General features: G+C 35.1%; 1 protein-coding gene across 3 annotated transcripts in view; it reads right to left on the bottom strand.

Moving 5' to 3' along the window:
* The window catches only part of NPHP3 (nephrocystin 3), a 40,948-nt gene that overhangs the window by 19,787 nt on the left and 5,533 nt on the right, over positions 1-15,628 (bottom strand). For all 3 annotated transcript variants that reach the window (XM_072792755.1, XM_072792756.1, XM_072792754.1), the window contains exons 4-12: positions 15,276-15,428; positions 14,147-14,280; positions 12,498-12,658; positions 9,347-9,503; positions 6,334-6,408; positions 4,238-4,411; positions 1,802-1,905; positions 645-759; positions 338-481 (exon numbers count right to left, since the gene is read on the bottom strand). In XM_072792755.1, the coding sequence (XP_072648856.1) occupies positions 338-481; positions 645-759; positions 1,802-1,905; positions 4,238-4,411; positions 6,334-6,408; positions 9,347-9,503; positions 12,498-12,658; positions 14,147-14,280; positions 15,276-15,428 (1,217 nt within the window). The remainder of the gene's footprint in view (positions 1-337; positions 482-644; positions 760-1,801; positions 1,906-4,237; positions 4,412-6,333; positions 6,409-9,346; positions 9,504-12,497; positions 12,659-14,146; positions 14,281-15,275; positions 15,429-15,628) is intronic.

Genomic DNA, 15,628 nt, shown 5'->3' with positions numbered 1-15,628 from the left:
TTATCTCAGAATATTAAAAGAACAAGTGGGAAAATACCATTATAGCTGATATGAATTCTGGACATTTAAGGAAAAGTCAAGGCCCTAAAAGTCTGTCAAAAAGAATAATTTTTGCTAATTGATTGGTTCATCCAATTGGTCTTTTCCAATAAGATACCAATGCCTATTGGCATATGTTACATTTTTTATTGATGTGTTTCCTCCCTAAAGATTCAGCAGAAATAACAGAAACAACACCAGCATTTTCTTCTCATAAATATATTTAAATGCTTGCTATAGCCACTACTGATAATTTTCTTTCTGAGAGTATCAATAGGTTACAAAGTGAAAACTGTACCTGAACTTGATCTATAGAATCAATAATGATGATGATGCTGCCTTGGTGACGGGCAGAGAGTTTTTCTAGCCAGCGTGGAAATTCTTCCAGAAGCTTGGCTGGATCCAATGTCAGAGCAGACACTGACCAAGAGTGCTGCATCAACTGCAAGACAAGAACACATACGAATGCAAGGAGTTAATGCTTTATCACAGCTGGTGGAAAACAAACGGGTAATACTGAAAATTGAAAATTACTGGGTACTTAGCCCCAACAATTTCTGACTCAAATAAAAATTCTGATAATTTCAAACCATGGCATCTTATACCTTTAGAGTTAGTCGTTTAATAATCAAGGAGGACTCAGAGCTGGTTGACATGGGCCTTCCCACAAAATGAGAAAGAATTAACGTGTTGGGGGAATTCTTTTGCTGTAACTGAATCCTGAAAGAAAAAGACCTTTTATAAGACTGATAAAGCTCATTTAATACCAACAAAAAAAGAATTCACAATGCATTAAACATCAATGCTACCCAACTGTCAGCAATCACATGGTCAATAAACATGGGAAACTTCCATTTTTATTCCACTTTTAGATCCTTTTAAATAAACCTTTAAAAATTATAGATTCATTTAGATTACAAATTGATATTAACTTGTAGAAACCAATATAGTGTACATTTAAGGTTAAAAAATTAGCGAAATGAGCATACCCTTTAATTGAAAATATGCTATTAGAGGAAAAAAGATATTTCTTTGCTAAGTACAAAAATATTACCTTCCAAAAAGTATTATTTTCCATTAAATAAAAGGGCAGGAAAAAAGGAAACAACAAATGCTCACTCTTCAACATAGATCATAATTATGAAAGAAAATATTCTTACTGTTTTTAAATAATAGCAACTAAAATGAAAATAAAAAAGAGTTTATCAGCTTCTATAAACTTTAGCCCCTAATCTGAAGAACGACTTTGCATTCATAATACAGGTCATCCTTTATTCTGATGTTCTTTATGACTTATTTCACACTATACACTCGGTCTTTGCCTTATTTCAAATATTTAAAATCTCAGTGAAACTTTTAAGATGAAGTCGATAATTGAAAACAAAGGCACATCCCCTGTATATATAGTTCACCTAATTCATTCCATGCTGACCACTCCCTTAACATAGCCCATGCTTAGCTCTGACCTACAAAATTAATGTACATAATCACAAATGCTCCTATTTCCTATTCCTTTCTCATTCTGTATCCTAACATCCATATTGTATATACTTCCGGGCATAAGTCTATTATTTTATACCTTTTTGCTTTTTTAATGTTTATTACAGGCCATGCAGGAAGGCAGATAGGTAATAATACATTTTGTCAAATGAGTTCAGTAATTTAAATGATAACAATGGTAATAACAATGTAATTGTAAAAAAAACACACACACATACACACACACACACACACAAAACAATGTAATTGTACTGCATCATACCACTTTGATAAGAGAAGGGACTTTCCAGAACCTGGTCCTCCAGATACCAGAAGCGGTGGAATTGGTGCTGGTGCTGCCACTAGATCATTAAGGCGTTGGTAATACTAGAAACAAAAATGAATTAAAATTGTGAGGAAGCACACACCTCTTAGAATACTAGAGTCAACTTCTGATTATCCTCTGAAATCTTTAGAGAAAAGCTGCATGAGAAAAGGAAATCTACTTGTAGTCAACAGCATCCTCATGATTGCTTATTTTTATGGTGGGTTAAGTGTGCCCAAAGTAGTAAACTAAGAAATGAGTCCCAATTTCTTCTACACATAGTACTGCTATAAATTAATGGATGAGACAACACTTAAGATCTCCTTTGGGTTTTGCAACATTCAGATTTTTCAGAATGCTGCAGGGAGGCCACTCTATTACCCTGTATCCCCTAAACCACAGAAAGCACCACAGAAGGCTTTGAGGGTGCTGGCAGGCATCCTCAGCCTCTTGGGCAGAACACCTGTCCCAGACACTGCTTCACTTTCCAGGGATTTCTGAGAATAGGTCCAAACAAGAACAGGTTTTTGTCTGGGCCCTTTATCTCGGTCTCCCAACTTACTACAGAGAATCAGGTCAAGACAGGCTGCCTGAGATCTTTCTGCAATTGAGTGAGCTCTCGGCAATGTCCAAGAACCAATATATCTCAGGCTTTTCCCAGACGCTAAAAACTGGTTTAGAGACGAAAAGGACACACTCAGAAAACCAAAATACCTCAGTACTTATTAGAGATGGTAAAGTTATCGTGGGGGTTGAGATGTTCATTAAGTGCGCCAGTGGTCTAAATGACAGCTGATAAGGAATTTAAAGAATTTGTACTAAGTAGTTTGTAACTAGCTTTAGGGTAGTAGAAATTTCCAACAACTACAATAAACAATTATTTGGTACAGTTTTTCAATCAAATTTTCTTTTTGCCAATATATACATAGAATATATTCCTCAGGAACTCAAATTATTATGAAAGCAATGATGCTTCTCAGAAAGTAAAGGACTTTATTGATTTAGGACCTTGTAAATCCTAACAATTTACTTCATGGTCACACAGAAAGCCTGTTTATAGACACATGGTTCCCAAGAAGAAAGAACATAGGATTAGGAGCCAGAAGACCTAGGGTCAAATCCCAGATCTATAATCTACTCCGTGTGTACTCTTAGGCAAACTGTAATATGAACCTTAGGTTCTTTATTTATGAAACGATAACAATGCCTCTCTTATAAAATAACAACATTTATCATGTGCCAGGTACTTTGCCAAGCGGTTGATGTATTTTATCTGGTTTAGTCCTCCTAACAACCCTGTCAGCTAGGTAAAGTAGTCAATCTCATTTTACAGACAAGGAAGTCAAAGTTCAGAGCTAAGTAATGATCAAAATCCAGAGTTAGCAAATGGGAGAACCAGGACATGAATAAAGACAGCCTAAATTATAAAATTTCTATGAAAATACCACTGTTACTGACAGCTATGATAATATTCTTTAAAACATTCGTTCTTGGGGATCCCTGGGTGGCTCAGCAGTTTAGCGCCTGCCTTTGGCCCAGGGCGCGATCCTGGAGTCCCGGGATCAAATCCCACATCGGGCTCCTTCCACGGAGTCTGCTTCTCCCTCTGCTTCTCTCTCTGTATGTGTCTCTCATGAATAAATAAATAAAATCTAAAAAAAAAAATTCATTCTTGGAGCACCTGGGTGGCTCAGTCGGTTAAGCATCTGCCTTTGGCTCAAGTCATGATCTCAGGGTCCTGGGATCAAGATCAAGCTCCCCATCAGGCTCCTTGTTTAGCCGGGAGTTTGCTTTTCCCTCTCCCTCTGCCCCCACCTCATGTGCGTGCTCTCTCTCTAATAAAATAACGTCTTAAAAAAATAAAACATTCATTCTTACATTAATTTTTAAATATTATTAGTTTTTTATGAACTTGGACATAGATTTCTGTGTACTTCAAATTTTGTTAATTTGTTTAGATATTTAAGGATGCTGATAAATTGATCAGCCTATTGCATTAACTACTGTAGTGTTTTCTGAATGTTTGATATTTTGATTCCCTAAGCACTGGAAGAATAGATAGCCTTATGATTTTTTTTTGATAGCCTTATGATTTTTATCAAGTTTCCTAGCTACCCTAATCTTGGTTTGGTGAACTGCTGATGGCAGCATAAAGAACATGTGGTGCATAAATCCTAATCTTAACTAAAAATCTTTGATGTTCATAAATATAACTGAATCTCACTTATCTTTCATATAATACAGAGTTAAGCACATGTCTCAAATGGATAATCAAGCCATGAGGACAAACACTAACACAATTATTAACCTTGACTATATTTAGGTAAAAATACAATCATAATAGAGCCTTAAGTGGTGACTTATATTTGTTGGAACAATACTCCAAATGCTTACTTTCTCAAATCCCAACTCATGGGCTGAATTTGAAGCCTGTTGAAAAGTTTCCATTTGCTCTTGCTCATCATGTATGTCCCACAGAACATCGCCAAAATCATCTTCTTCTGGAATAGAATCTTCACTGCCCAAATCTTTAGTCTCCCGGTCTGTGTTTTCAAAGCCCAGGATGTCCTGAACATCAAGAGAAAGCACACAAAAATGAATAAAGAATGTAAACACCTTGTAGCAGTGTTAGCACACAGGCCTAAGGTGGGTTTCACCTACTGTGGAGGGCAAGTCCAAACCTGTGGCCTTTGGTTAGTACCTACAAGAATAAATTTGTAATTATAAAAAAACATTAGTTTAGAAATAAATATGAAAATGACAAACACATGAAAAAACCAAACTCTTAATAAAAAAAACCTCTTTTATTCAAAATAGAGGTGCAATGGGGGCATCTGGCTGGCTTAGTCAGTAGAGCATGTGGCTCTTGATCTTGTGGTTATGGGTTCAAACCCCAACCAGGTGTAGAGCTTACATTAAACAAAACAAAGCAAAACAAACAAAAAAACCCCAAAAAACTGTCTGATAAAAATAGAGGGGCATTTAACTCTTGGGGATCTGTTTCCTGAAAAATGTTATGTAATATATTTGCTTATATATGGCAGTTGAATAATCTTAAAGATTGCACTCATGTGTAAGAAATATGCTGCTTTACATTTTTATAAGAATTTAATTACTAAGATGGGTTTTCTTGATATCAAATATCTGTATCATTCTATACTGTCTTTATATCACTGGAAACATGTTGTTCTTCAAGCAGTAAAGATGGCAAATACGTCCATTTTCACTTGTTGTCATTTATTGTACTCAATTTTATTTATCTGGATCCTAAAATTCACAAAATTGTTGAGAAAATCAAAATTGATGTCAATTTTTATACTAAAGAACACTATACAAAATGCATTGCCAGAAGTCATATCATTATGTTTGAGGACTCGTTCTTTTTTTTTTTTTTTTTCATTCTTTTTTTTCTGATAACAAGTCTCCATACTTGTAATACAAGTTAATTAGAAAAAGTAATCTAATCCCTAACTTCTCAAATAGAATCCCTGGTACCTTGGAGGAGGTGTCAGCAGGTATGGACAACCACAGGTTAAATATGGTACATCTTTCTATTGTGCCCATTTTACTTTAAGGTGGAGGGGTTCTTTTTCTTATCATGATTAGGTTTTTGATAATAAATAATTTAAAACAATTTTTTATTAAAAATAAACACAGATATAACATTAAGCAGAATATATAACTTACATAAATTTGAAAGATAACACTTGAGATATCATAGAAATTTTCAGTTTGTGATACTATGATCCATGACTTCAGACCTTAGAGGTATGATTTTATCCTTACCTGTTGTAAGGATAAGTAGTGGATATATCTGAAAAATATTTTTTCCTTTTTTTTTTAGAGAGAGAGTACACGCATGCACATGTGATTAGAGGTGGAGTGGGTGAGCTGGGGAGGAAGGGGAGAGGGAGAAAGAGAATCTTAAGCAGGTTCCACACCCAGCATGGAGTGCAGGTGGGGCTTAAACCCATGACCCTGAGATCACGACTTGGGCTGAAATGGACATGTAACCAACTAAGCCACCCAGACACCCCGAAAAAGGTTTTTCTAATTTCTAAGAATTCAAGGTGTACATAAAACCTGAGGAGACTATTGAATAAGATAAATATTTTCCCTCAAATACTTATACTTCTTATCTAGTACTTTTGTAATTTATTTTACACTTAACAGGTGTTGAGGCATCAAATAGCTTTGTGAGACAGAGGACAGATAAAGATACACGGTACTAGTAATACTATGATAATACCACAGGATAGACAAACACCAGAAACAATGGCACTCTCCCCAGGTGTTGTTTTTAAAAAACAAGGAAGCTGTTTTTACTGGAAAACCCAACTTTATGGAAAACAGTCTTAGAGTTTTTTTTAAGTAGGCTCTATGCCCAAAATGGGGCATATTGACAAGAGTTGCATGCTTTACTGACTGAGCCTGCCAGATGCCCCTTAGAGTATTTCAGACAAAATTTTATAAAGAATGCATTTTTTTACCTGTTTAATAATCTTTTCCACATAAATATAAGTTTTATATACTCCTTCTGCAGGATCACCAGAGTGATCAATGATCTGGAAAAAAGAAAGTTCAACAAGAACATGAAGAAAACAATAGTAACAGTAAGAGGTAAATACTTCTATAGAACTTGTATGTCAGGGATTATTCTAAGTACTTTGTACACAGTAGCTCATCTGTCCTCACAACTCTGTAACATTAGAGACATTATTATTATTATTATTACCTCCGTTTCACAGAAGAGGAAACTGAAGCAAATTATGTAACATGCTGGAGGTCACAGGAGGTATTTATTGTGAACAGTGGGAACAATGTCACAATAATACAAAAAGTATACTTTTTTCCCTTATGTGTTCAAATTCTGTATTATGTATTTCATACCACTCAATATATATAACATTTGAAATATATCAAAATCAATTCTTAAGTGAGTAAAACTATAATTCTACAAAATAAAAGGCAAAATGGTATTTGGCTATGTAAAACAGTAGTCTTCCTTTTTTTTTTCTTTTTTTTTTTCAACAGTAGTCTTCTAAATTTGCCAAAAGACTACCCTACCTGTAGAGAACATGTATGTTGCTAATAACTGATTAATATTCAATAAAATTAGAGTAAGGCAATGATTTTACAAAGCATAGCAAGTGAAACAGAATGAAAGTTTATCCTGTATTTCCATTTGTAATCATGGTAGACAGATCTTATTTTACTATTTTTATAAAATAAATTCGTCCTTCTAGTGTATTAAGTTTTTAAAAGATTTTATTTATTTATTCATTCATGAAAGACACACACACACACACATAGAGGCAGAGATACAAGCAGAGGGAGAAGCAGACTCCATGCAGGGAGCCCAACGTGGGACTCGATCCCAGGTCTCCAGGATCATGCCCTGGCCTGAAGGCGGCGCTAAACTGCTGAGCCACCCAGGGATCCCCGTGTATTAATTTTTAAAAGCCATTTATAAATAGGTTAAAGATCAGAAAGAAGAAACAGTATCTTGCCTCTTGGGGCCTAGTGGACCAGGCTCATACTAAAATAAAGCAAAGAGGGGATCCCTGGGTGGCTCAGCGGTTTGGCACCTGCCTTTGGCCCAGGGCATGATCCTGGAGTCCCGGGATTGAGTCCAGCATCAGGCTCCTTCCTGGCATGGAGCCTGCTTCTCCCTCTGCCTGTATCTCTGCCTCTCTCTCTATATATATATATCGTGAACAAATAAATAAAATCTTTATAGAAAAATAAATAAATAAAATAAAGCAAAGAATGAAATAATTCTGGAGATTATAAAAATATGCACTTTTTTGTGTTAGGCTTTTATTTTTTTTAAAGATTTTATTTATTATTCATGATAGTCACAGAGAGAAAGAGAGAGAGAGGAAGAGACACAGGCAGAGGGAGAAGCAGGACACAGGCAGAGGGAGAAGCAGGCTCCATGCAGGGAGCCCAACATGGACTCGATCCCAGGTCTCCAGGATCGCGCCCTGGGCCAAAGGCAGGCGCCAAACCGCTGCGCCACCCAGGGATCTCTTGTGTTAGGCTCTTTAATGTTATGCTGGTCTTAAGCTTTGCAACACTAAATGAATGTAAAATAATGCTTCTGTTCACGTTTGATCTTACTTCTTGAATGAGCACAGAGAAATAAAAACAGTCAAAATCTGAGTTGTGGGACGCCTGGGTAGCTCAGTGGTTGAGCATCTGCCATCAGCTCAGGTTGTGATCCTGGGATCAAGTCCTTCATCCAGCTCCTTGCAGGGAGCCTGCTTCTCCCTCTGCCTATATATCTGCCTCTCTCTGTGTCTCTCATAAATAAATAAATAAAACCTTAAAAACAAAAACAAAACAACATCTGAGTTGTTTTCAACTGTATTCTTTTAAAAAAAAAAAAAAGATTTTATTTTTAAGCAATCTCTATACCCAGCATGGGGCTTGAACTCACAACTCCAAGATGCAGAGGTGCATGCTCTTCTAACTGAGCCAGCCAGGTGCCCTTCAACTGTATCCTTAACATTAACAGTAAGCATTTCAAGTTATCTCAGTGTGCAGTAAGGCAAAGCCTGCAATTTCATTCTAAAAATTATTCCACCATGCGTCTAAGAATGATCAAATCTCTCACATTCATCATTACTGTTTTGCTTTTCCCAATGCTCTTAGTAAAGTTTACCATGAAAAGGCTCTTTCTTACACTGATCCTTGGTCAACAGAAGATAAAAGAACTCTATACTTAGGAAGAAAAAAGAACAGAAAAGAATCTGATTTGTCCACTCACAGATCATACCCTTTGTAGCTGTGTATTGTAATTTATTTCTCTCTTTTTCTCACAGTCCACAACTAAGCCTATTGGCTCTGCTGTCAAAATTTATCCAGATTCGTGTTTCTCATCACTTCCTCTACCACCACCCTGGTCTAACCCACCAGCATCTCTCACCTGATTCCAAGAGCTCTCCAACTCTGCCCTCCTCCACTACCCTCCAAACCAATCAATTCTCAATATAGCAGTGTAAAAGAACATCCTTGTCAGAATTGCATTTCTTCTGCTGTTGCTTAAAGTCTTCCAATGACTCAAGTTAAAAAACAAAACAAAACAAAACAAAACAAAAACACAACGGGCAGCCCGGGTGGCTCAGCGGTTTAGTGCTGCCTTCAGCCCAGAGCGTGATCCTGGAGACCTGGGATCGAGTCCCATGTCAGGCACCCTGCATGGAGCCTGCTTCTCCCTCTGCTTGTGTCTCTGTCTCTGTCTCTCTCTCTCTCTCTGTGTCTCTCATGAATAAATAAATTTTAAAAAATTAAAAAAAAAAAACCTCCAAGTAAAGAAACCATCTCACTCCAAGTGAAAAAAATACAAGGTTTCTAAAATGGTCTCCAAGGTTCTTCACCCTGGGCTCCCAGTTAACTATCATATTAGTCTCCTCTCACTCACTCCCACCACATGGTCTTTGTTCTACCACTTCCCTTGGCCAAGCAAGTTCTTAACAAAAATAACCTTATGAATTTTACCTTGGCTTTGCTGGTCTTGTTCAGGTTAGAAACTTGATCAATCAATTGCTGGACAGACTCAGAACTGACTTTCCCATCCTCCAAGCGATGATAAATTAATCGTGGTTTGCCTTCAGGGTTTTTCAGAAAAGCTTCTTCACAGTCTTCCAATAAAAGGCTAGATTGGAAATCAGTATTTCTTGTGCCACACTGAGCTATGGCAGCAAATAGTCAATCAACCTAAGTGTCAATAATGGGACTTTACAGTAATGACAAGGGGCCAGAAGTAGCCCAGGGACAGAACAAGTGCAGCTTTCCAGAAATGGATGCTTTATAGCTCTGTTCCAGCGTGGTCATAAAAATATATTATTTATTTATTAGCAGACAGTGAGAACAGGTACAATAAATTCTACATTAAATTGCATTTTAAAGCATACATTAATTTTTAAATCTAGCAACAAAAAGAAAATTCTCAAAAATACTGTAAACATGGCTCAAAATAACAAACCAGACTCATGAAACTTTGCAAATAAATGGAAACCTAGTTCAACTAACAAATATATAATTTCCAAATTAAAATACAAATATTATCAACCCAATGCTTCAAGATTGAGAAATCTTCTCTAGTCCTTTGGCCTTTCTCATCTAATAAATGACCTAAATGACCTGAATCTTTATACCCAAGATACATCATAAGAAAGGCCAGAGGAAAAAAAAAAAAAAAAAGAAAGGCCAGAGGCAGATGGGGGAGATTAGATGTCTAGTAAAAATCTTAACTGAGATACAGGGTTAAATAAAATTCTAACTTTGCTACAGGGTACCATACTGAGTGTTTTTGCTATGCCAATTTAAATGCTAGAATAATCTTGGAATAATCTACCAGTGTTTTCTACACTGCAAGGAAAATTGCAACCAATTCCCCTTTCTAAAAAGCATTAAATGAAGTTTGTTTAGAGAGGTGAGTTAGAGTGTATACGCAGAGGAGAGCTATTACATGATTCAGAATTTAAATACTATATTAAAATACAGCCCCAATATAAAACAGAATAATATTCTATTATATATCACTGTGCTAATCCAATCAATCCAAACCATAGAATTTTTCCTTGTTAAAATCATTCTGACCATGATCTATAGAATTTTTGGATTTTAATGGTTCTTTTGTTATTGCTTGGGAAAAAAGTTTGTGGTCATGTGGATACCAAAGAATGGGCCTCTGTTTGGTACATGTTCCTATTTCAGAATCACTCCCTCCAAAATTGACATGTGGAGCTCAGATAAAATGACATGATATCTGAGATTTGGTTCAAAGTCTTTGGTGGGAGAGAAGTAGATGGGGCTACTGGGTACTGGTCAGGGGACATATTTTTAGATTCATCTTTTGAGAAAAATGGGAGAATCATCACGAGAAGTAAAGGAACAACCTAAGAGAAATAAAGGCTCTACCAGGTCCTGCTTATGGTGTGAAGCCCACAGCTACTACCACACTTCTTGACAGCCAGGAAGTAAACAATAAGGAAATAAAATAATCAGCATATGGAATAAGAAAAAAAAATAAAGGCAAAATAGAGGCGAAGAAATAACTAAATTTTAGAAATTACAATTATCTTTTTAAAAAATTACTTATTTCAGATAGAGAGAGGGAGGGTGTGGAGGAGAAGGGAAAGGAAAGAGGGAGAGAGAGTCTTAAGCAGACTCCACATTGAGCATGAACCCAATGCAGGGTTCCATCTCAGGACCCTGAGATCATGACCTGAGCCGAAACCAAGAGTCAGATGCTTAACTGGCTGTGCCACCCAGGCTCCTCTAGAATTAAAATTCTTATTCTTTAAGAAGAATAAAGTTTTAAAAATATAAAATATATAAAATTTTAGTTAAAAAAGATAAACAGAAATCTGCCAAAGTAATAAAATATGAAAGAAATGAGAGGTAAAAGATTAAGAGGAACTTAAAATGAGAAAGACAAAAATAATAAAAGTGTACAAATAATGTACAATATTTTATTAACTAAATATGGATAAAAGACAAAGAAAAAACAAGATGGTTTCAAGGATTAAAGAATTAATGAGGAAAACAACAAATTACACATATTACCACCTGAGATGAAACACTACTCAGACATTAAATAATAAAACAGAATATATCCTTAGTAAATATAACAGAAAAAAAAAAAAAAACAGGAAAAGAAAAGGGATAAGGAAAAGAACTCCAACTAAAGGCAATCTAGTGGAAAGAGTCCTTAAACTTGTTCTGGGTTGAGGCTCATTGACTAGTGGCTCCCCAGCCATTGGACAATCTTAAGGATCAATGACAGATTACATTGCAGGGTCACTGATAAAGCCTACAGCTCCATATACGTCTGTACACAGTTGAGGTCTGAGCTGGTCCTCAATAAAGAGAAAAATACTTTGGAAGGGTTAAATCCAATCAGACAGCAAACACAGAAAGAAAACCTAACCTCTTATTAAACATATTTTGTCTTCTATCTATGTACCTAGTTGGTTAAAAAAAATCTTTATTTGCAGACTAGACTCATTGGTATAATTATATTCACATTATAAGAAAATTGCTCACTTTCCTGGAATTAAGTGGTAAGCTCCTCAGAGAATTAAAAATTTGATTTAACATCTATACAAGTGTTCAACTAGATCTCAATTTGTACTGAAGAAAGAAAATTATGAAGGTTAACATTGATAGTTGATATCAGGAGTTGCCAACTTGTTCTGGTAGGGCCAGCGAGCATGTATTTTAGGCTTTGTGGGCCACACAGTCTCTGTTGTAACTACCATACTAAACTCTGCTATTGTAGTGTGAAAGCAGCTGCAGAAATACGTAAATAAATGAATAGTATAATAAAATTTTATTTATAAAAACAGGTAGCTCACTGGATTTGGCCCAAGGGCCATAGTTTGCTACCCCTGATTTAAATGATCTTTACATTAATGATGTTACCCTTATGACCAATTAACAACTCAAACTGCAAAAATTCTAATTCTTTATGTATGAAAAATAAAAAAATATTGAATTTTATGGATTGTTTTTGATTATAAGAATTCTATTATGAAAATAAGTTTTAAAAAAAGAATGCTATTATGACTTATTTTTGAAGTTCATTTGGCAATCTCAATTCTATTTACAATTCCCATAATGAGTGACAGAATTTTCAGCTTACCTTGGTAAAGTTAAATGAATGAATAAAATAACTAATGAACTCTTCTCAATTTCCCATTTTCTTACAGCAAGGTATTTATTTTCAATATCTATTGGAAAATATATAGCATGGAAAAAATATCCCATTGTCTCACACATTCTTTTAAGTTTAGGTGAATAGTCCTAAAAAGAAATTAAAACAAAACAAATGAAAACTTAATAAAAACACAGCTTATTTAACTAAAAATCAAATCAGCTTCATACTACTTAAAATGAAAAATCATGTTTCAGAACAGGTTATGTTATACTTTTTTTATTTAAAATTAAAAAATATATATTATCATATGTTAAAGAAAATCTTTTTTTTTTTAAGAAAATCTTTAAGAAAAAAGGCAAAGTTCCCTTAAAACAAAATTAATAAGGGCTTAGTAACGTGGCTGTTTCCCTAGCTCAGAAAAGGATTTATTTCATAATAAAGCCTAAAACAATGAAGAAAAATATTAGGCTACTTTTCTTTGGTATTTATTATTGTTATTACTGTAACAAATGATTTCTGCTTTATTGTTACAAAGAGTGGAAAACATATATCCACGAGTCTATATAGTAAAAACTGTCCACCATGATATATTAGAACATTATAGCAAACAGGTATAAATTTAAAATATGTTGGTCTGTAACAAATTAGGTTACTAAGTAATGATGACTTATTATTATGCAACAAATGAGTAAATCCCTCAACATCGGTTTGGTAATAACCTACATCAGTTAGTGACTATAAACTTTGGTTTTCAAAATACTTTATCTTTTTACCAAAACTGAATAATATCAGGAAAGAACGCTAAATAGATTCATTACTCAATACCCTGGAAGATGTTAATAGAGCAGGTTATCACATGTTACATGCAGATTTATTGCAAATGCAGTTAGAAGAGTAGTCAGCAAACTTTTTATGTAAAAGGCAAATATTCTTACAAATTAGTAATAGCTTAACAACTTGGATGTTTTGGCAGAGGTCTCTGGGATCCATTTAGTCTCTGCTGTAATTTATTCTGCTGTTGTAGTGTGAAACAGTCATAGTATATAAATGAATAAGCCTACTTGTGTTCCAATAAAACTTTATTTATAGACACTAAAATTTGAATTTAATACAATTTTCACAGGTCACAAAACATTCTTCTTCTTTGGATTTTCTTTTCAACTATTTAAAAAAGTAAAAAGCAATCTCAGCTCTGGGTCATACAACAGGCTTCAGGCCAGGTCTGGCCCACAGACTGTAGTATGCCTACCTCTGCTTCAGGTTAACTCCAATGGCTGCCTTGAAAAATTAAAAACCATGGTAAGGATTAAATTTTGTTAAGACTTTAAACAAGAATCAAGTGTAAATCTGGCAGATATTAACTAAAGCAGGCACTATCAACATAGGTCTTCACACTGTGGAGAACATATAATAAAGCATTCAAAAGCATAACATTCCAAGGACTAAATTTGAATATACTGATAAAGCTGAGCAAGATTTTCTCTTAAGAAAAGCTCTAAATTCTTCCTACTTTTTAAGACATATACTCTGATAGGTAGTAAGCTACTTGGTTTAGATGTAGTAGTATCAGAAATAGGACACTATACTGACTTGTCCTTTAAATCAGTGAATACAGAATTTATAAATATCCTCACCTTAAGGAAAAGATCCACTTCAGGTTGGGTTTCATCTGTATAAATAAGGTAACATCTGACAGCGTTACTCCACAGAGAATGTGAAAACAAGGGAGTAACTTGTAATAAACTAGCTACAGCAATATCCCAGTCATCTGAAAATAAAATTTATCGTAAGTACATGAAAAAAAAAACATCACCAGAAAAACATCTGATAGGATAAGTTTTTTAAAAGTCTGAAAAAACATAGCAGGCAATGTAGAGTGGAATGTGATCTCCCTTGTGACTAATGACACAGTTTCTGGAATAGCATATTAGAAGGCAAACAGTTCTCAAACCTCAAATTTTATTGTGGGGCATAAAGCAATCAATGTTGACTGTGATCCATGCTGGGGTACTGCTGGTTCCAGTCAAATATCATGAACCTATTCTACATGAGCTATTCAATGAGTTTGCAACTTCAGGAGAGCCTACACCCCTAGGCTGGCCTATAGTGTTACACAATTATTCTTGAGGTATATTAAGTCAAAATGAAGTGCTGTTTAGTGAGAAAGAACATTTTAAGATATTTGGCTAATCTAAAAGGCATACTTTAAAAATGTTTTTCATTTTGCTTAGACAATTTTGCAGTTTTAAGAAAAAAGAGTGGGGCTACTCTAACACTTAGATCTGCACTGGTAACAAAATTCTAAATAAATCTTTGAGCTATTTTAGACACCAAACTATATAATGAAAATATTCTTTTGAGTAAGGATACTACATCATATAACTGAGGTTTTATATTCTATTCTGCAACCTTCTCCAACCTTGAACAGCATCAAAGATGCAGAGGGAAAGACCAAAACTACTGTTTTTCAGTTAATCTACAACAGACTCTCACTAAGCAATGGCAACACCTAGAATTCAGACCAGAAGCTAAGTTTTTAGAACCTGATTGGCCAGTCTGGCTGGAGAGCACCACCTGATCCTGATGGGAATCATATAATTTAATCAGTCCTGGTCAGTGACAGCACCAGTACATGCTGGTTTGGCAGTAGAAGACACCCAGAATAAAAATCTCATGCCCTGCTGATGGTCTTTCTCCTAGCACACACAAGATCATAGTACATGAACAGTCACTACCAAGGTAACTGGCAAATGGCATGTTTACCTTTGTTGACATTTGCAAAGGGTCCTTCCACATCTATGGAACTATGGGCAAATTCAGGGCCTCTGAAGGACTGCTGGAGCTGGATCATACTCCCTATGGAAGGTTCACTTCCCAAGGCTCCTCCAGTCCAATACTCACATTGGGTTCCAGCAGCTGTAAATGCAAGAGATTTCATCTTGTTTAAACCAAATTACCGAATTTTCAGAAAACTGCCTCATATACTAAACATGATTTCTAATTTTAAAAAATGCTATAACATTATAAATACAACAAATATTCAATCTTTAATGATTTTGTAAATACTTTGTCACCAATTTCTGGCAAATTCTAAGGTGTTGGTTAACATAATTCTG

This window comes from Canis lupus, chromosome 22 (assembly GCF_048164855.1).
Source record: "Canis lupus baileyi chromosome 22, mCanLup2.hap1, whole genome shotgun sequence".
NCBI classification, from domain to species: Eukaryota; Metazoa; Chordata; class Mammalia; order Carnivora; family Canidae; genus Canis; species Canis lupus.
This window is presented reverse-complemented; position numbering and strand designations above follow the sequence as displayed.